The sequence below is a fragment of the Glandiceps talaboti genome, chromosome 8, assembly GCF_964340395.1.
Source record: "Glandiceps talaboti chromosome 8, keGlaTala1.1, whole genome shotgun sequence".
NCBI lineage: Eukaryota > Metazoa > Hemichordata > Enteropneusta > Spengelidae > Glandiceps > Glandiceps talaboti.
This window is the reverse complement of record NC_135556.1, coordinates 3,858,635-3,879,599: the sequence shown is the minus strand read 5'-3', so window position 1 is coordinate 3,879,599 and position 20,965 is coordinate 3,858,635. Positions and strand designations below refer to the sequence as shown.

Sequence of the window (20,965 nt, the reverse complement as noted above, 5' to 3'; positions counted from 1 at the left end):
GTCTATAGAAATAATAATACAACAGAGGAAATAACACATTAATCAAATGACTCGAAATAATTTCACGCAATAAGCATAATAAGTGCATAAAATTTGACATAATATAAATAAAAATGTAAAATATATGAGAGCTTTCAAACTGTAATGCCTGCATAGATGAAAGAACTGACCCTTCTTGTAGCAGCCTAAAATACATTGTAGTAAAATTAGTCTATTAGGAACCATCGTATTCAGTGAAAATTGAAAGATACCCTGTATAAAAATAGTAAGCTAACATGTTATGTCATGTAGTCCATGCAGAGTATTTCACAATACTGGTACAGACCAGGGATTAAAATTTACCACGGGCCCCGCCCTCCTACAATTTTAATGAACTGTTTCATATACCAGTTAAGTTGTTTTTCTCGCGAAATGCAGTATAAATGATGAACACCAAGTACAAGATATGGTATATATATGGTACAAGATATGAGGCAATGAACGATATTCACTAGATACGTATTTTACGAATACCAGGAATATGCCCCTGATCTAGAAAATTATCCCGAATCGTTGAATCGGAATTAAAAAGAATATGCACTTTCCGTATTAGTCCAGTCAAAATAAGGTTTGACCCAAACATAATTGCAACAGAAATAATTTTTAGTGCATCTTGTTCAGAATTCTATGCTGAACAACATATCAAAAGTCTAGAAAAATCTAAGTGGTGGAACATGGTGAAAATGAGGTTTTTATTAATTAGCATAATTAGCGAGAATATTATATTCTTAAAATGCTGTTTTCGGAATAAAACCTGGCAAGTAACATGTCTATGGATAGGTCTAAGGGTGAAAAAGCATACTAGGACCATCATATGATGATTCAACATCTCATCAGCATAATTAATATGTAAATTATAAAAAATTGTAATCAGCATATTCAAATTTGATAACATTTTAACACAAATGTATGCAGGTTATATATCATTTGATTTGCAGTACAGTGGGAAATAAATTTAGTGTTCTTGTCATCATCAAACACTTTTCATTTAAAATGTATCAAAGATTCTTAATTAATTAGTAATTAGCATAATTAGCATATACACGGTTTATCAATCTCCTATGCAAGTAATATGTCTTTGGGAAGGTCTTGAAATGACAAATTACATAGGCTACAATGGACCATTTAATATCATCAAAGACAGTCTGATAACTCATATTTCTGTTTTGTAGTTATGCAACAGAGAAATCAAGGCAATAAATGTTAACAATTGCATCTTGCCTTAACTTCCACCCAATAGTATAGGTATAATGATCTTTATGCATCTAACCAACAATGTTGCAAATGTTACGACTTACATCACTGGATCATTGTGTACTTCTAATACCAATGTATCGCTGTATACCAATGTGTACACATTGTTCTCGCATACTGTACTGATATCAAGTTGTTAACTTCGGAGGAACACAAGATTCAGATGTACTTATACTGAGAGTCAACAAGGACATGAAAGTATTATGGGATGTCCATGCCCTTCATCATTCTCATCACTAAACTAAACAGCCAATCTCTTTCTTATCATATTGTTCTTTTTTAACACATTCCCATCTTCAAACTTTCTGATTCAATTCTATAAATATTATTATTAACAGTGCAGAAAGATAAATTAATTAAACACCCCTTTCAACACTGATATAGTTTGAAAGTAACATCATCAGTCACTTGTTTGTGTCAATTTACCACAATGACATGACAATCGCCTTCCAATTCAATCTAGCCCGCAATCATTTATGTAGTGACTCAAATAATTTGTCAAACTTAATGGTTAGCCTGATATAACAGGAACGGTAAAAATTCTGTTCGAAACAAATGACATGTCAAAAAGGCTATCAAATTCAGTTGTTTCATTTCAAAAATCCTGTCATAAAATTGAATGACAAAACTTTAAAAGGATTTAAATTCTCACTGATTCTATGGAAACCAAATAGTTTTCATTTTAAAAAAAAGGCACTGCATGGTTGATAAATGCTTAGTTCTTGAGCACGTGTTTTACGGGGAATAAGAAATTATAAAATAAAAAATGATTAAATCACCCTTACAAAATGGAATCAAAATTGAATAAAAATTAATCGAATGAAATCTAAACAAATATACCATAGATTTTGTAGAAATTGAAAACAAAATGAGGGAAGCTAAAGTACTTCGCAACATTTCCCTGCCCCTGATATCCTAACAAAAGTATTGATAATTTTAAATATCATTTCGAAAGAATTAGCATTGTCATCTGGAATTAGAACAAAGGTTGTGATGATTGTGTAACAATGTAAACACAAACACAGAAAATATGAATAAAGTTTGATGATAAAACAAATAAAAGAAAAATGAAATAATTATAATAGTCATTATCAGCCAGACTATTAACTTTACAAAGGCGATTTATTGTAGCTGTATTTCATTTTGCTTACAATCAGCTTTGGTCTACGTTTCGCATTCTGCGTTATAGAGTTATACAATCGTGAAAAGCTTAGAACTTAATAGAAAAGGACATTTGTAAACACAAAATAGGAGTTAAAAATATGTTAAAACGATATCATCAGCATTGTTTGAGCAAGGATTAAGGGACAATCTCATAATATATCCCACAAGCTCAATAAATGAATGAACTTTGTCCATGTAGGACAACACATTAAATACTATATTGGAAATCTAGTAGTTGTATATCACATAAGAAGTAAATTTTAATCAACTTATGAACATCTTAGTATAAATATAGAAGTTATCATTGAAGGCATGATTGTGAAAGTTTTCGAACTTAACTTTGGTTAGAAGTGCAAGAATGAAGTTCAGTAATCGCATTGATGCCAGACCCACCCCTCCCAAATGAACAAAGTTATACTTTATTGAGCTTTTGTGACATCGTCTCATTGTACAGAAGGCATCTTCTGTACAAATTTGCCAAATGTTTTATTAACTATATTTGAGATGTCGCAGTATGCAAAATTAGTAAAAATGACTTTTCCAGGTCAAAAATAAAATTAGTTTGTGGTCGTAACATATTCAAATATTAAATGAATTAATTTTAAAGACGAAGTGAGATTTGCACACAAAATGATACGTAACTGTGAGATGACTGGTAATGGTACAAAAATAAAACAAAGAAGATAATAGAGCAAGGGCTTCAACCAAAAAAATTGTTAATGTCCTGTATCACCTAAAATCGTCTTATGTTTTGAACAGTGGTAATAATACATGTAATGTGCAAAAAATTGACTATAATGCTGCCTTTCATGTCATTTCAAAGATGATATCTATATTTTTGTAACATTGAAATAAAAACACAACTGAATTCAAACAATTCACAGAGGGATGTAACAAAATCTACAAATGTATATAATACTCATCTGAATACTTGTCTGTAGGAGTAATATGTGTCCGTGTTACATAGCGCGGAATTCAAAAGATTCAAGTTTAAGCTAAGTTATATCTAGATATGAAAAGATATCTTTTACTAAACTCAAGGTACAGTTCAATGTACAAACTGAAGACCATGTTGTCAGTAATCGAGCTTTAAACGAAATATAAAGGGTAGAACATGCCTAGTAATAACTAATAAAGCCAAACTTTATTGTACAAATGTAATGCAATAACTCATAGGATGTCATAGTTCAAAGTTAGAAATTAAAGTTTCAACTGGCAGGTTTTGAGACAGAACAGAATGTGAACATGTTTTTTTTTCACTTTTAAAAAAATTGAACATAAAGACCAAAAGGTATCAACAACGCAAGAAATAACAAACACATTAATACTACACTGTCACACTATAGTATGTTCATTTAGAATGACTGAAAATAAAGAAAACTACAAAAATACACAATTGTGATAAGCAGATAATCACAACATATTCCTAAACCGGTACCACTAATAATAGCACATCTAGAAACAAGTCAATCAGTGCTGCCTTAATTGAAAGACAAGGGGCAGCACTGGTAAATATTTATAGATATACATAAAGTGACGGAATATTGATAGAATCAAGGGGCATTTCTTTCAAAACTATTGGGAAGAAGACAAAAAGGTCTAGGAGTACAGCATCTCAGATACTGCCAGCATCGAGGTTGTATAATTATGGTGTAGGTACGATTGGAACCATACATCATTTTTGAACGATCATCTGGACACACACGGTGATATAAAATCACATAATGAAAACAGAATCTTCTCCTTACACATTTTCTAATATGGTGAATATTTATAAAACCAACAACCCATGAATGGTACTCCCGCTCAGGTTTGACAATTTGATAATGATGTTCATCTGACTTATAAGGTTAAGACCTATCGAAAGATATATTACTTGCATACTTTAAATCGAAAAAACTTCTCAACATCTTGAGGATAATTACATTAATTAATTAATCAATTAATTAATTAGGAAACTTTAACTATTCTTTAGCTTACCTTGGAGTGGTTTGATGATTGAAAAGTTATGTTCACCCAAAATCGAGTGTCAATAACTATTGAACAAAAAATATCATGTATGCTTACTAATGTATTGTTTCACATGTTAATTACACTAATTAACACTTGTTTAGCATGCATGTTTATCTAACAAGGGAGGAGGTATTTATTGATGAGAGTAAGGGATTCAAATACTCCAATACCTAATGATAGACATACAACTAACAGGGGCGTTCAAAAAAAATGTATAGTTATTGTACGTTACAAGTAATCAGTGTCCTTAATTAAAGTAATTAAGAATACACATATTTATTCTATGGGAATGGTTGCACGATCGTACAGTGACTCCAAAGTAATTACTCACCTTCAGACCTACCCAAAGACATGTTACTTGCATAGGTTTTGAACAAATGATATCTCATGAATATTATTATTTCACTAATTATGCTAATTAAGAAACGTCATTTTTCACCATGTTCCACCACTTAGATTTTTCTAGACTTTTGATATGTTATTCAGCATAAAATTCTGAGCAAGATGCACTAAAAATTATTTCTGTTGCAATTATGTTTGGGTTTGGCCATTTTTTCCGCTAGATTGACTGGACTATATGCCAATCCTGATAAGTAATGCTTTGAATTAAATGACTTACCCAAGTACCATATGGTTTAGTCTGATAGGGATAAATGGAAAACAATATTTCATAAAATAAGAGGGCTTACTTTAGATCCTCAAAAGTGTGCACTGAAAAATTACCGTGGACAACCATGACCGTGGCCCCAGCCTTTTAGTAGGTCTTTGTGAGTAGCTAAGCGTACATACCTGTTTCGACAAGTGCCAATACGTCATATAGTTACGTTCGCCGGATCTGAGAGAGTTCAAATGTCATTTATGCCAATCGGGATACACAAGGTTATCTCGAACGGGATAATTATAGCGATCAGTTGGTAATTCTGATTGTTTTAGTGTTACAATCGTCTGGCCAAAACCCAAGAATTTTCACTTCATTGAACAATAAAAATAATTGTTCTACACATTAATACACATAAGCTTACAGTGTGTTATATATCTGTATTACTAGAAGAACGGATTGAAGTCATCGCCGGTAATTTACCTCTTGGGATTCTATTCATGCTATGTTAGGTGCTGTGTTACTTTTTAAAGTGTCATATACTGTATCATTCAACTAGTATATTTTATTAATTTCAAGATATGATTTAAACTAACTGGATAATGATGGTGGTTGCGTCAGTCAGTTATTATTTCTCTATTGTTCAATCAAACACGTGTCCGTATAATGAAATACGATATTCAAAACGTTGAATTCATTCATCATTGACAGACTGATATGTTCTGATATTACGATACAATGATGGTGGCAGTGCTAGGATTTTGCCGCAGTAGTGGAGTGTAGAAGCGGTGGCAGCGGTGGGATGACGAAAAAAAAATAATGCAAACTTTTAAGTTAGATAATACAATGAGTCAAAGTAAAATGTGACCCTCCATTTATTACAATAACACCCCACCATTTTTGTAAAAATGACCCCCATCCCACCCCTTGTATACCTCAATAATAAAACTGTCGTGTATAAGGAGGAGAAAGGCCATAGATGGGGATTGGATATTTATTTTAGATTTTTGATTTATAAAACAGTTTTATAGTGCAAGACTTTTTACTTGCAAAATCAACCTGAAACAAAGTTGACCAAGTCCTTTTGTAACTCAATACAATGAAAAACGGCAAAACAAAATTTGGAAAAAGTGTGACAGAGTACGTACAATTTTGTAATTTATTTAGTTACTTGAAACAATGTTCTTTCATGTTGACTTTGCAAGTAGGAAGCCATGATAACATTACTTCATAAATTAAAAATCCAAAATAACCACCCAATCCTCATCCATAAGGCCACTGTAAGACCTTGTACACGGGCAGATAGAGAATCGTCGAAAGTCGTCCTGTTACAGCCCCCTCTACGATCAAGTCAAACCTACCATGACTTTTGTTTTGCCATTTTTGGACTTACGTGTAGTAGTGGCAAGATATTAGGAAAGGTCATATTAGCAGTTAACAGAAAACAATGTTTGCCCGCTTTTTCGGATGCTGAACACAAAAATACAATACAATGATCAAACAAGACAATATAATAGAATATAGAATATACTTTATTACCTTTATCGCGATCTTAAAAATATTTATAAGCCCCTCAAAATGACTCAAAGCATTTTCATACCCCAGGCTACTCAGAGATTTTTATATGTGCAATTATACGGTACCTCTCCTGAATTCTAGGGATGTGCAATTGTGCTTACACTACATTAAAATAACAGTCACTGTGGCAGTCGACTTCAAAGTCCATACATAATAAGAGTATGGGGTCTTTTTTTTACGAATATGTCATTATATGGGCGCACAGTGTATTCTAGTAATTTAGCTTCCAAGGAGATACCTTATTCTAGGCTTTACTCCCCACATGTCCCTACGGTAGTTCGCCGGGGATTTACTCCACCGGCATACGTCGATATTTCTGAAAAAAGAGAGATACATTGGAAGCGAGAAACTACACAGAGTTTTATTAGAGACAAAATGAGAAGAATGTCATCGATTGAGCAAGTGTTAATTTTTAAACAAGTTACAATAATCTTGTAATAACCGGAATAATTGACAATTGTTATCTTTCAAAACATTCTAATCGTAGTAAGAGCCTTTTAAAATCCATCCACTTCTTAAGTATGATAGATCTGTTATTATAAGTATTCTATGGAAATATAATAGATTACTTCATAGCAGTATTCTATGGAAATATAAGGTGCTGTGAGTATCCTCTTCATATGAAGGTTTCATTGGTTAGTTTAGATTTATCAACATCAGAGTTGACCTGGATTTGTCGAATTTGTCCAAATCCTGGATACCACTTGTCGTTTCTTTGTGGCTTTCCTTTTCTGAAGAGAATGAAAGAGAAAACGGTAAAAATAAGGACGTTAAATGTGAACTTGACATAGATGTTCGACTATCACAACAAAGTGAATCTACAATAACAAACTGACGAAAATAAAAGAATGGCCTTACTTTCCAAAGCGTTCTCCTTCTTCCATTGTTTCTGGTAGTTTCTTCCCTCTAGTTTCAGGGAGAAGCAATGATGCTACACCAGCTAGGATAGCCATTATTCCAAGGATAATAGGTGGAAGTGGTTGCCATATAGAAGAAAGTAACAGTAGTTGTGGTGCCAGAATACCCCCAATATAGCCAAGCATGGAGCAGAGACCAACACCTACAGACCTGTGATATAAATACAAGAAAATACATTACATGCGTTTTAGTTCTCAGTTCTCTTAGGAGACATAGTTCAGAAATCCACTGACTTCCATGTTATATTGCTTGTTATATTGCTTTTTGTTGGAGAAACTTTACATATGAACTGTACCAACTGAATCCATATCGAAGGGATTCACAGTACCATGGTTTACATGTCGCCAAACAACTAGTTCAAGAAATGAATATTTTTAACATTTCCTGTGTACGTAAAGACAATAATGAACATTTGTCTTGTATGTGTAGAGAAGTGATTTAACTTTTAGTCTTCGAGGATCCAGGATCTTAGTGTAATTCCTGGACACCCATTAGACCTATTATGCGTGACTTTTGCAATTTAGTAATTGTTACGACAAAAGAATCGGATGTTTCCTGGATAGTTAGTTTTGATAAGTTGGATAATGTATATTCGGGGCTGTACGAGTACAAATCTTATAGCTGTGGTCTGGGACCGTAAGGCCCCAAGTCCTAAGTGATCTGTGTAGTAAAACTATCCTCAGACCACTACGTTAGTGGTCTGAGAACTATCCAAGGTCTCCCTGTACTTCACAGATTGGTCTGATGCTCTCAATGTATTTCCTTACTATAAAGGATATAACAATTCTTATTTGCTGAAAGTATTGTGGTTGGATGACGTCATATCCTTTGAATACGTTTGGAAATGTACACATGATGACAGTTGTAATTTAGCAAAAAGCAAAAAGATATTTGGGAAAATCCTCTCATCGTATATTGTATTGTTATTGTACTTCAGTTTGTGTGTACTACTATGTCTGTGGATTTAAGAGTTTAAAGTTTTCGTACTTACCATGTAACTATGACCAATCATGTAGTTTGCTTACCTCACTGGGGTAGGGAATAATTCAGCACCGTAAACATAGGCGATGCCAAACGAGGATGAAATTCCAAATTTACCAATCATAGCAAACGTTACACGTAGCCACACTAGATCACTACCTGTAAGTTTGTAAAACCAATAATGTGATAACTATATCTGGTCTCGTTTTCAGTACCTGGGATAACGTTAGTCTATTATATTTACTGAAGCTCTAAATTCTAGATTCCTCTAGATGCAAATTACTAGCTCGAAGAAAAAACTATTCATTTACCGTGCACACATGGCTACACTAATGATCATAGTAACAGTGAGATCACGTCGTTTTATTGATCCACATTGTTCCGATGAAATATTAAATTCGAACATTTGGCAGTCACAAGCTGAGTTTATAACCCAAGTGGAAATACTTACACAAACCCCCGATTAAATGTAATGTTAACGTTACAGCATGCCTTCTATATTAGTACATTTCAATTGTCTTCTAGCATTGTTAGAGCCGTTGACTGCATATAGGAGGGATGACGTATGCAAAGTTACGTCATCGGATCATTGATACGTTTTATTTTAGTATCAGGTTTACTTCAGTCAGTTGCAAGTGATGATTAAGAATACTTCTGTTAGTAGAAAACTGGGACTAACGTTTCACCAATAATTACGTACAAACTAGCCTTGTGCCCCTTTAAATGCGAAAAGTACTTAATGAGCATGAGTAGTCACCCTCATACAAACCACTAATTTAGATATGCTTACAGCACAGACTCTCACGGTAACAGGTAGTTTGTCACACTAATAATCAATTGCAAATTTGCATATCGGTGACAAGTACTGAAAGATGAATTTTACTTACATTGCGGCACAAAAGCTGCTGATATACAACCAAAGCCACTTAGTAACATTGTGATGAAGAGAGAGCGCCGACGTCCAAGTTTGGGAGACTCTAACAGAAATATAGCGATACCATATGCTGGGACCTCCACAGCAGCTGATAAAAACGCATTGATAAAATCACTGCCTCCAAGAGAGGACGTACTCAAGCTCAATCCAAAATAGACAACGTTGTTGGCCAACCTTTGTGAAAATTTGAATACAAATGTATAATATATATAAGGAGAAGGGTTGTAATGACATAAATGAGAATCATAAACTATCAATGTAAAGTACTAAAGACAGACATATAGACAGACAGACGGAGAAGAAAGTACGAGGTACATGTTTTTTGTTTGTTTACAGATTTAAATTAATATTTTTTGTTTGTTTACAAATTTAAATTAATATTTTGTCAGAGTGTGTGTGTATGTATATATATATGTGTGTGTGTGTGTGTGTGTGTGTGTGTGTGTGTGTGTGTGTGTGTGTGTGTGTTCTCGGAAGTTGTATACACTACTTATAATTAGATACTGTATTTCAATATATTGATATCGGTGAGTGTTCAGTAAAATGGTATCCACGTGAATAACTTTAAATAGTATATTGATAATATAGCATTCCTACCAGTTAAAGGCTAAAGTAAGCGTCTTTTTTCTCATATTTGGAAAACGAAATAAATCTAAGACACCATACTGTTTCTCATCGTCCATTGGTTCAGGTTCTTGTTTGTATTCTCCGAGAGACTGATATATGAAATGACAAAAATAACGATCTTAAAGTGATGTGTGCAATAAAAACATCTATCGTAGAGAGAGAGAGAGAGAGAGAGAGAGAGAGAGAGAGAGAGAGAGAGAGAGAGAGAGAGAGAGAGAGAGAGAGAGAGAGAGAGAGAGAGAGAGAGAGAGAGAGAGAGAGAGAGAGAGAGAGAGAGAGAGAGAGAGAGAGAGAGAGAGAGAGAGAGAGAGAGAGAGAGAGAGAGAGAGAGAGAGAGAGAGATAGGCAGTGTCATTCCAGAATATTGAATATGTAGGAAGTCATTCTTAGGTCGGTCCCCTGTGTTACTAGTAAGACATTCTTAGGTCGGTCCCCTGTGTTACTAGTAAAATTATTATTAATATCTCAATAATAGCATTTTAATAGAAGAGTCTTGCTTACACTGGAGTGAAGCATTCTGGGAAACAAACAAGGTCAGTGCCTCCTAACTTTGTTGGTTTCCCAAACTGTAAGCTTATAGAAGGTCGTTTCAAAGCAAGATATGTCATTTCATAACTCTAATTTTAAAAAGTCTTGTGATGTAGAATTAGTGAACTCATCCCCAATGTATAAAGAAATGAAGCTAAAATCTGTCTCGCCTTTGTTTCCCTTTTATAACGCACCTGGACGTCATCATCTAAACATGGCTTCCAAGAATCATCGAAGATGTCTTTGGGTAATGTTACTTTGTTAATCTTTGCAATTTTCTTGATAATTTTCTTGGCTTCCTTCTCTTTACCCATTGATAGTAGCCATCTAGGAGACTCTGGTATAACACTGTGAAAGACAATGTTTGAAAAGTAGAATTTCCAGTCATACCGACATCAAATATCTATACAAAACGTTTGAGATAAAGGGTGTACAGTATTTAACTGGTTAGCTTGAGATCATTTAAAACGGACAACAAAATAAGACATAAGTATAAGCGAAAAAAGTTCACCAACTTGGTAGATCAAATGAAATTTAATTTTCTAATGAGTACTTCCACAAAATACACAGTTTGAGTGATTTTTGTCGAAATCAATCACATAAGTATATACTTTATGGATAAGTAATTAAAATACTCTATGTAAAGATAGATTTTTAGGTTTTAACTGTTAAGAAAGGAGACACCTGGGGTAAAAAGTAAATAGCTTATTCAGAATGGAGACAGGTTTAGATCGCTGGGTCACAAGTCAACACCGGTAAAACTAAAGCTTTCTTGCAACAATATCAAACTGAAGAAAATTTCCTGGTAGTAAATATCGATGAGTCTTCTCTAAAGCATGAAGAAGAAATCGAAAGAAACGAGCAACGGTTTGCTAAATAGTATGAACACTTTGCTGAGACACATACATATTGTTACGAGCAAGACAACATTAGAAGTAAATGGATATGAGATCGTTATCAAAGCTGACCCAATCATCCCCACTGAGTGACAAAATAGCACCACATATACACGGTCAGGTACTTAGACATATGCAGAGCAACTAAAGTTTTGAAGAAGTCACACAACTTTCAACATTCACATCGTGTCTACATCGAAATTAGATTGTCAATATATTATCTACTTACAACCAATAAACAAGTAACAGCGCATTTGGAATTATTATAGCTAGTTGTAATTTCCACCATTCACGGAAGAAGTAGGCGAATAAAGACAATAGCATATATCCAACACCGTAGAACATCGGCACCACCATTCCAACCATGGTACGTTTGGAAGGACCCACAAGCTCCAAAACTGAAACATTAAAGAACACAAGGAACAAAATAGGAAAATGAAGTGGGTAGGTCAAAATTCTACGTTATTTTTTTCTCTATTTACTGTGTTCACAAATTGTTTCATCCCTATAATAAGATAGTCGTTTGTTATCATACATCTGTGATTGTTTGATGAGGTGTACAAGAAATAAAGGAAAATAGTTATATGTATCGGTACATAATATGCAGACATAGTATAAATTCAATTTACAGTATGTCCTGATTTCTCAAAACAACAACAACAACAACAACAACAACAACAACAACAACAACAACAACAATAACATACTATAGCAATTAAATGTAAACGGAAATAGCAGTAAATTCTCACCATTTTATCTGTTTGGAACAACAGTACTATTAATGTAATGTGTTTTATATATATATATAAACTGTTTATTCGCATGCCAATCCATCCTTGTTGTTATCCATAGAATGCGTCATCATTTTATTGTTGTCTGTGCAATATATGCCAGTGTTTGAATGTTTACCTGTTTGCTTAACTACCCATATTGTTATATTTGCCATATATACTATCATTTAGTTGTTACGGCCCTGTTGCTGTGTGCACTTTTTTGGATATTTATCCACTTGCCTACCCATTCCTGTTTTTATCTTTGCAATATACACCGTCATTGTACTGTTGTTGTTGTGGGCGCGGTCCTGTTGCTAGGAAAATGTTCATACATTTTGAATGTTTATTCATTTGTTACATTTTTTTATCTTTGTTATATAAATAATCATTTAACTGTTACTTTTGTCGTGGTCTTGTTGCTAGACATATTTGCATACAATTTTTGAATGTCTATTCATTGCCACTCAACAATTGGCTGATACTAACAGTTTGGTGATGGTTACAAGGAACGCACAAGTTTACATTGAAGGTGAATGCTATATGTTTCAATCTGGCAGAGAGATACGCACACATTGCGTCATTACTACAGAGCATAGCAAACGATCACCCTGATTGGATGATAAAGTGAATACTGCAATGTAAACAACAATATTGCGAGATGCGTTATACTTAGCCCGACAGTGTAACGCAGAAGTGATCCCATTTTGAAATGAAACAGTATTTTATATATTCAAAAAATGAATTCGTAGTCACGGTTAACTATAATGTATAAATTGTCAAATACTATTCCTCATTTTGCTACATTTTTCGGCATAACTTGCCTGCAGCTCGCCATTATTACCGGAAAAATTATCCCTCGCAGCAAGATATGGTATTTGACAAATAGCATATTTATAGAAACAGAACTAGTCACCAGAGTTGTCAAGACTGGTACAAGTAGATTAACAAGTAATTGTACCCAACAATCGGTGTTGGTGAGGTTGTTGAATGTCGGAGGCACTGTTCCGTCAAAATCTACGAAAACTAGATAGCATTGTAGATATAGATATGGGTGAGTGCATCTACAGGTGTAGTCAACGAAGCCGTTCTTGCAAAACGCTGTTCTTATGCGGTTTTTCAGTGGGCTCGCAATTTATTTTCCATTGGTAGCGGGAGGGGAGCTAACAATCAAGGAAGAATTGCGTTAGGGAAGTCCTGATTTTGACACAGTGTCGGTGGGAGGGACAACAGGGAATTCTGGGGACAGGGGCGCACATTGTGTACATCAAAAAGAATTACTGGTATAGTGGATAGTACAAACGTTTTCCTGGTGGGGAGGGGGTAAATCATTCACAACATTGGATGGGCAGTGGGCTGGCGGACAAGTTGAAACCCAGTGGGAGGGAGGGAGGAGCTAGATGTCCGTTACCACCAGTGGAAGGGCACATAAGAACATCAAAACTCCCTCCCCACAATTTTGTTTGAGGGTGAGGCATTTTGGTCTGAAACACCAATGAAAACAACGAATAGGTCCGTTGGCTGCACCTGCATCCAAAATGTACATTCTTTAGAATAACTCACGGAATTCTATGCAGTATCCACAGATGGTGAATTACGAAAGATTTAGAATGTTCAAACCATAACTGGGGTGAACAGATTTCAAAGATGCAGTCACTAATTAAAAACCAGTTTGATTTGTAGAGAAATTCGTGTCTGATCTGTATACTAAAATCATTTAGTCAAGCAAACACATCAAAATTACATTATATGACATGACGTGATCCTGAACATGACCCGTCCTGACCTTATTGACATCAAATGACATAACATAACATTACAGTTCATTACATTAGCCGTGCTGCTAAACGCGACGTACGTCAATTTATGCTTTCTAAATCATTACTAATTCATATTATCTATCTGATACTCACCGAGAATAAATCCTCCTAGATACGTACAGTATCCAACGACAGAAATGCAGAAATGAAAAACTGCATAGACTGGATAACTTGGTGCAAAGGCCGCGGAAATACCGAAAACCTGAAACAATATCAATGACAGTACCAGCCCACGTAAACGACCAATTCTGAAAAAAGGTAGAAGGAAGCACGCCAGTTTATTTAAAGGAATTGCATTAGCTGCAACAGGAACGTTTTGTTTACTTACTCGTAATATCATACACCATGAACAGTTTTGTATCACCTGTGTTAGGTATAATAACTTACTTGTAATATCATACACCCTGAACAGTATTGCATCACCTGTGTTAGGTACAATAACTTACTTGTAATATCATACACAATGAACAGTATTACATCACCTGTGTTAGGTACAATAACTTACTAACAATATCATACACCATGAACAGTATTGCATCACCTGTGTTAGGTATAATAACTTACTAGTAATATCATACACCCTGAACAGTATTGCATCACCTGTGTTAGGTATAATAACTTACTAGTAATATCATACACCTTGAACAGTATTGCATCACCTGTGTTAGGTATAATAACTTACTAGTAATATCATACACCTTGAACAGTATTGCATCACCTGTGTTAGGTATAATAACTTACTAACAATATCATACACAATGAACAGTATTGCATCACCTGTGTTAGGTATAATAACTTACTAGTAATATCATACACCTTGAACAGTATTACATCACCTGTGTTAGGTACAATAACTTACTAGTAATATCATACACCCTGAACAGTATCACATCACCTGTGTTAGGTATAATAACTTACTAACAATATCATACACCATGAACAGTATTGCATCACCTGTGTTAGGTATAATAACTTACTAACAATATCATACACAATGAACAGTATTGCATCACCTGTGTTAGGTATAATAACTTACTAGTAATATCATACACCATGAACAGTATTGCATCACCTGTGTTAGGTATAATAACTTACTAACAATATCATACACAATGAACAGTATTGCATCACCTGTGTTAGGTATAATAACTTACTAGTAATATCATACACCCTGAACAGTATCGCATCACCTGTGTTAGGTATAATAACTTACTAGTAATATCATACACCCTGAACAGTATTGCATCACCTGTGTTAGGTATAATAACTTACTTGTTATATCATACACCATGAACAGTATTGCATAACCTAAATCAAATCAAACACTTTTTGGGTCCGCATCCTAAATCAGCGCCATCAATGGTGATCACTGTTTCACCCTGTTTCTGTACTGCTTATGGATAGTATCGACCACTGGTTAACATATGCAATCATGTCTAATTACAGCTAGAACAGGCAATATTCGCCAGAAGACTATCTGTAACATATACATTTACATTCAGAGTCGATCATTTTGCAAGTTTAGGTTGTTGTTTTACTTGATAGATAACAACACTTTTACTGCTGAACACAGCATGATTGTTATTGAGGGATGTTTTAAAAGCAGAATATAAATAAATCCTCTTGTGTTCAGCAATAAAAATGCTCTTATCTAATGAGTAAAACAACAATCTCAACTGACCAGATGGTTGAAGTTGTATGATCCTTAAATGTACATGTTATTTACAGTGTTCCGGCGAACATTGATTGAAAACATAATACTCAAGTTACACCTGTACAGTTTTTACATGATGAAAACATTCGCTCAAGATTTAAAGTTTCCACTACACTAGATACATATATTATTAACTATTAATTAACAGATACAGTGCGTTTGGTAATTAATTGACCATGTTTTAGAGTATATCTTTGGTTAGTTGATGAAGAAAATATCCTAGTTGCAGCTAATGCAGGTTTAAAATCTAATAAGTTCTGCTAATATTTACAGCTGTTTATTCAAGTTATTTGTAAACGATAATTAATGTACAATCTTTGGAAATAAAACCATGGATAGAATGTCTAAATAAATTAATAGTGGAAAAATCAATGTTTTGTGATGAAGTGAATCACGGACTGTCATCAAAATGGACTTTAAGTCAAAAATATATATTATAGTATTGTTTCATTAAATTTATCCATATGCCCCTCCTGTCGTCAAAAGCCTTGTCGAGTGAGGAATTAAAATGACGTTGATGCTTTGAGTTCAGGATAGTTTAATAAGACGTATCATTGAACTCAGGTGACAACAATGTTGTGATATAAAATATTGCAAGTATAATAAAAGAACCTACTTGTCCAGGACCATTCCCGATGCAATGCTTCCAACGAGATACCCGGAGTATGCAATAGAAGTCAGCAATGCACTAAGGTAGTAACTGTCACACACTAAATCAAACTATAGGAGATAAAGGTAGTAACTGTCACACACTAAATCAAACTATAGGACATAAAGGTAGTAACTGTCACCCACTAAGTCAAACTATAGGACATAAAGGTAGTAACTGTCACTCACTAAATCAAACTATAGGACATAAAGGTAGTAACTGTCACACACCAAATCAAACTATAGGACATGAAGGTAGTAACTGTCACACACTAAGTCAAACTATAGGAGATAAAGATAGTAACTGTCACCCACTAAATCAAACTATAGGACATAAAAGTAACTGTCACGTCACACACTAAATCTAAAACTAAATATAGGACATGATTTATACGCACTTTCAACATAATCAAATTCAAGTCATAGGCGGGTCGGAATCTATATTTTGGTACAGTAACTAGAGAATGGTTTTACAGTTATACAATGCCACTTTTTAGTCTACTGATTTTTATCGAAGATGTATTCAATATAAGTCACAAAGGCTGATAGGTTTAGATATTAGTTAAGATAAAAAATAATTCAGCCTACCTCTTGTGACAATGTTGATTTATATTTTGATCTGTCATACTCCCATCCACGATCACAATACATCGTGTCATCGCCATATCGCTGCAGAGAATACCCCTCTCCATATGAGATGTTACTATATCGGTAACATTTACTGTATTGCCAATCTGATCCGCAAACATCTCCACTCTCTTCTTTTGGGATCGTTAGATTTTTCACTTGGTCTACGCAACTGGTATTGCTGGCAGTAAAGTTGGACACGCATACCTGAGTAGTTATATCATCGGGGACTTTACACCACGAGTCTGTTTCAGCCAACGTGAAGACAATGGCGAATGACTGTATTCCAGCTGGTATAGCAGTTAGCGACAACAAGGCAAAGCAAAACATTTGGTGCCGTCCTAGTTCTCCCAGTGTGTGTGTCAATACGTCATCGTAGTGTAATTTTTCGCCTGAAATTACATGAACATGGCTTATGGTAGCGCGATACGAAGCGAAATGAAACAAACAATACAAGGCATCTGTGAATGCAAAATGTTAGGGCTTATGTACCTTCTATGGCTTTCAATTCTGTTTACCTCAGTGTTTGTGATTTGGTAATTCTATTTTTCAGTTTTAACCTTTTAGTATGTTATAGACCTCACTAAGACTTTTCCAACGTAGTATCATATGTTACTCAAAACTCCTAGGGATAAACACAATTGCGAGAGAAAAAGAGGGCAGACTGATAGCCTTTAATTGTAGGTACATACATAATTATATACCCTAACATTGCTCACTCCATAATCCCTAGCCTTGTTTCGATTCGTTTCGCCGAATACGATAAGCCATGAACAGTTTATGAACTAAAGTTTTACTTTGGACAACATTATGGTTAGTTCATGAAATGGGTGGGCCTGATATCTTTTACTAACTAAACTTGCATTTGTAAAGCTCAAAACTCTTGGATGTACAGATTAGTTTTCCACTTCGTCTCAGTGGTGTACTGCCTAAAAGTACCATTATGTCAAGTGACTTCGTAAGTAAACGACGAATTGAAAAATCGCACCTGTGGGGATTCATGGTCAAATTGTCGTCATGGTCACTAGCTTTAAACACGCAAACTTTATTCCTTTTAAGTGTAAACTACGTACGGACGGGTAAACGATAACTGAGTCTGGATGTGAAAATTAGCTATAGCGTGCAGATAAATGTCAATGTCAAGTTGAAAATGGTAAATAATTAGTAACTGAATGCAAGTGTGAACTTGAAAGTTTGGGCTAGTCAAGAGTGAACTATTGGCAGTGAAAGATCTAACAACTCTTCTTTGTTAGTATCAGGGTCATGGTACTACGTATATATGCAATGCGAGATTAATGCCATTTAGAGACAGGAACCTTTGACAGCATGCATGACAACCCTTTTTTGTCAACGGCATGCTCCTGAAAGATGCTAAAAATATTGATTCTCCGGTCTAGTACCAGCTAGGGTACCCCAGACTGTGATTTCAAACAATAAATAGGGCAAACCGGGTCAAGCCATTCATCACTTAAAGTGCCTGACCCGTATGTTCAGGGTATGGTTTTCAGACGTTTTCTTTTTACCGGTATCTGCGCCATTAAATAGTATTCATTTCTGCCAGTCGTACCACCTACTGTTCTTGTACTAACCCAGAAGTGCATCACGTGTATAGGACGCAAAGAACATACGAATGAACTTAATACTGGTCAAGGAGAACTTACTCTAAGAGGAGAAAGTCACTTGAAACTTGAAACGTTTGTTTATCTACAGGTTAAAGATGTTAAGGAATTTAAATAGCCCAGGGGTGTTTTGATTCAAACAATAGTGCACACATAAACGACGTCTTCCAAAGTTCATTATGAGACCACGGCTTTCAAAATGAACTCCAACCAATGCAAGCCCTTTGACTTGTCACTGTTTGTGAAACATTCACATTCTGTTTTAAATTATGTAAATGCATGGTTGGATTGGGTTACATATATATTCCATCATTTATCAACACAATACATGTGATGCACTTTGTAATTTAATTTGTATTGATCTGGGAAAGTTTCATGAGGTATAATGGGGATCATATAGTCCCGTGTGACAACTTAATGTTAACTAAATATATCGATAAGGTGAGGTAAGATTTAAAAAAATGTCTATCTGGGTCAACATAACTGCTTAGGGAGCCTTCAGCAATTACAAAGGGGGCTGGGGGAATGGGGTGGGTGTAACTTTTTACAAACAGTCGGGGGGGGGGTATATTTAATGGAAATTAGGGGAGGGGTTACATTTTTACTTTGATTCATATTTTTAACCTAAACTTTGATTTATTTTGTAATTTTGGTATGGTCTCACCGCTCTCACCAGTTTCAAATCCTACTGCTACTACATCCCACCACTGCCACCATTGTAAAGTAATATCATAGCATATCAGTGAAATATCGTGAATTAACTGTTAGTTGTGGTGTGGAAAGAGCAGCAGTAAAGGAAGAACAGCATGGCAAAATATCGGAGATAATATGGTGGAGATGTTCACCTTAGTCCTGAAGTTGTCAGTTGTGTGCTCATCTAGTCTTTTATTTGAGAAATCTGGACTTCAGCTCAGCCAGTTAGATCCAAACACTGACATTGATTTAATACAAACACAACTCACTGTGGTGGCAATGGCAGAAAACAACCAATGCCTTTAAAATCTACCAATGTAGTGGCATCTCAGTACAGAAGAATTCCCTGTCACTAGCCGGGGATTCGATCCCACGACTCCCTGACTACTAACTACGCCACAGTGAGACAGTGTAAAAATGTTTTTCATTGGAATATTTGAAAAGGGGAGGGTTACATTTCAGAGAGAGGAAATTAGGATCAATTTTTAGCACAACAGATTAGGAAAGGGTCACATTTTATGCCACAGATCTAGACCAGGCTTGATTCCTGTCCCCTCCCCCCCGTACTATTTTTTCCTATAGTCAATGTATATTTGTTATTTTGTTACAAACATTTATTAACATATAACGTTATATATTTGGTATTGCCGCTTGCGCGCACTCACATGAATTTAATATAAGTTCGCTGATGTCTTTTAAAGATTTTTTTTTGCATTTTAATGGTTCTAAGTGATATTGACCAAAAGTATGACCCTCTTTAAGAGGTGTTTTTAAACGACCCTTTCAAAACACCACTCCTTAAAGTTGACCGCACCTTTAATAACACAAAACACACAGGCATAGTATTGACGAAGACACTACGTACTGTAACACAAATTGATTAATGTAAGGTGGAAACAAAAGTTGACGATCAATGCTTTGTACACACATATATACATTGTGTAGTTAGTTATTACAAATAATACAGAACGAACAAGGGCCGTGCGTTGTCCTTAATAAGTTGATAAGTTTGTTCTAAGACACCAGAGGATTTCTCTGTGTGTTGACTCTTAAACAGAACGCAATCTGTACACAGCATATTGTGTTGAAACTACTTTAAATTTGACAAGACTTTGATGTAGGGAATGTATTGATTAACTACTTGTATAGCGATGTACAACTGACAAACTACCAAATACAAGCCAATGAATTGGTATACCCGAAATATTCTTGATACTATTTTATGCAGGTTGCTCTTCAGATAAGAACTTATTTAAATAGGACACACTGACAGGTTCAAGAGACCACTTTAAAAAGCTCAGTCATTCATTAACATACCTGTTTTCTTCGTAGCCATCTTTCATGTGTGTATGAGTATCTCGAAATAACAGTGTCTAAGTTTGTGAGGCGCAACTTGGAAAACAGGTTTCTAAGACCAGCTGCAGTAGTTGGACGCACGCTGTCAATAGGGAAGGTTCACTAGTAATACATACAAATAGTTGCATTCAAAAGACAACCTGAAATCAAAGGTCAAAGGGTGAGCCACAAAAAGTAGTTGGAGCGAA

General features: G+C 35.0%; 1 protein-coding gene across 2 annotated transcripts; it reads right to left on the bottom strand.

Moving 5' to 3' along the window:
• Positions 1–6,615: 6,615 nt before the first annotated feature.
• Positions 6,616–20,874, bottom strand: LOC144438979 (organic cation transporter protein-like). Of its 2 annotated transcripts, none has more exons than XM_078128211.1 (11): positions 20,739–20,874; positions 17,071–17,501; positions 16,451–16,554; positions 14,214–14,368; positions 11,760–11,928; positions 10,829–10,982; positions 10,077–10,195; positions 9,433–9,653; positions 8,590–8,704; positions 7,505–7,714; positions 6,616–7,377 (listed from the first exon to the last, which is right to left on the bottom strand). In XM_078128211.1, exons 1-11 carry the CDS (start codon positions 20,755–20,757, stop codon positions 7,263–7,265), a joined length of 1,812 nt encoding a protein of 603 aa, XP_077984337.1. In that variant the 5' UTR covers positions 20,758–20,874; the 3' UTR covers positions 6,616–7,262. The 2 variants fall into 2 exon arrangements, with proteins under 2 accessions (XP_077984337.1, XP_077984338.1); XM_078128212.1 differs by having other exon boundaries at positions 10,835–10,982.
• Between the last annotated feature and the right edge of the window lie 91 nt (positions 20,875–20,965).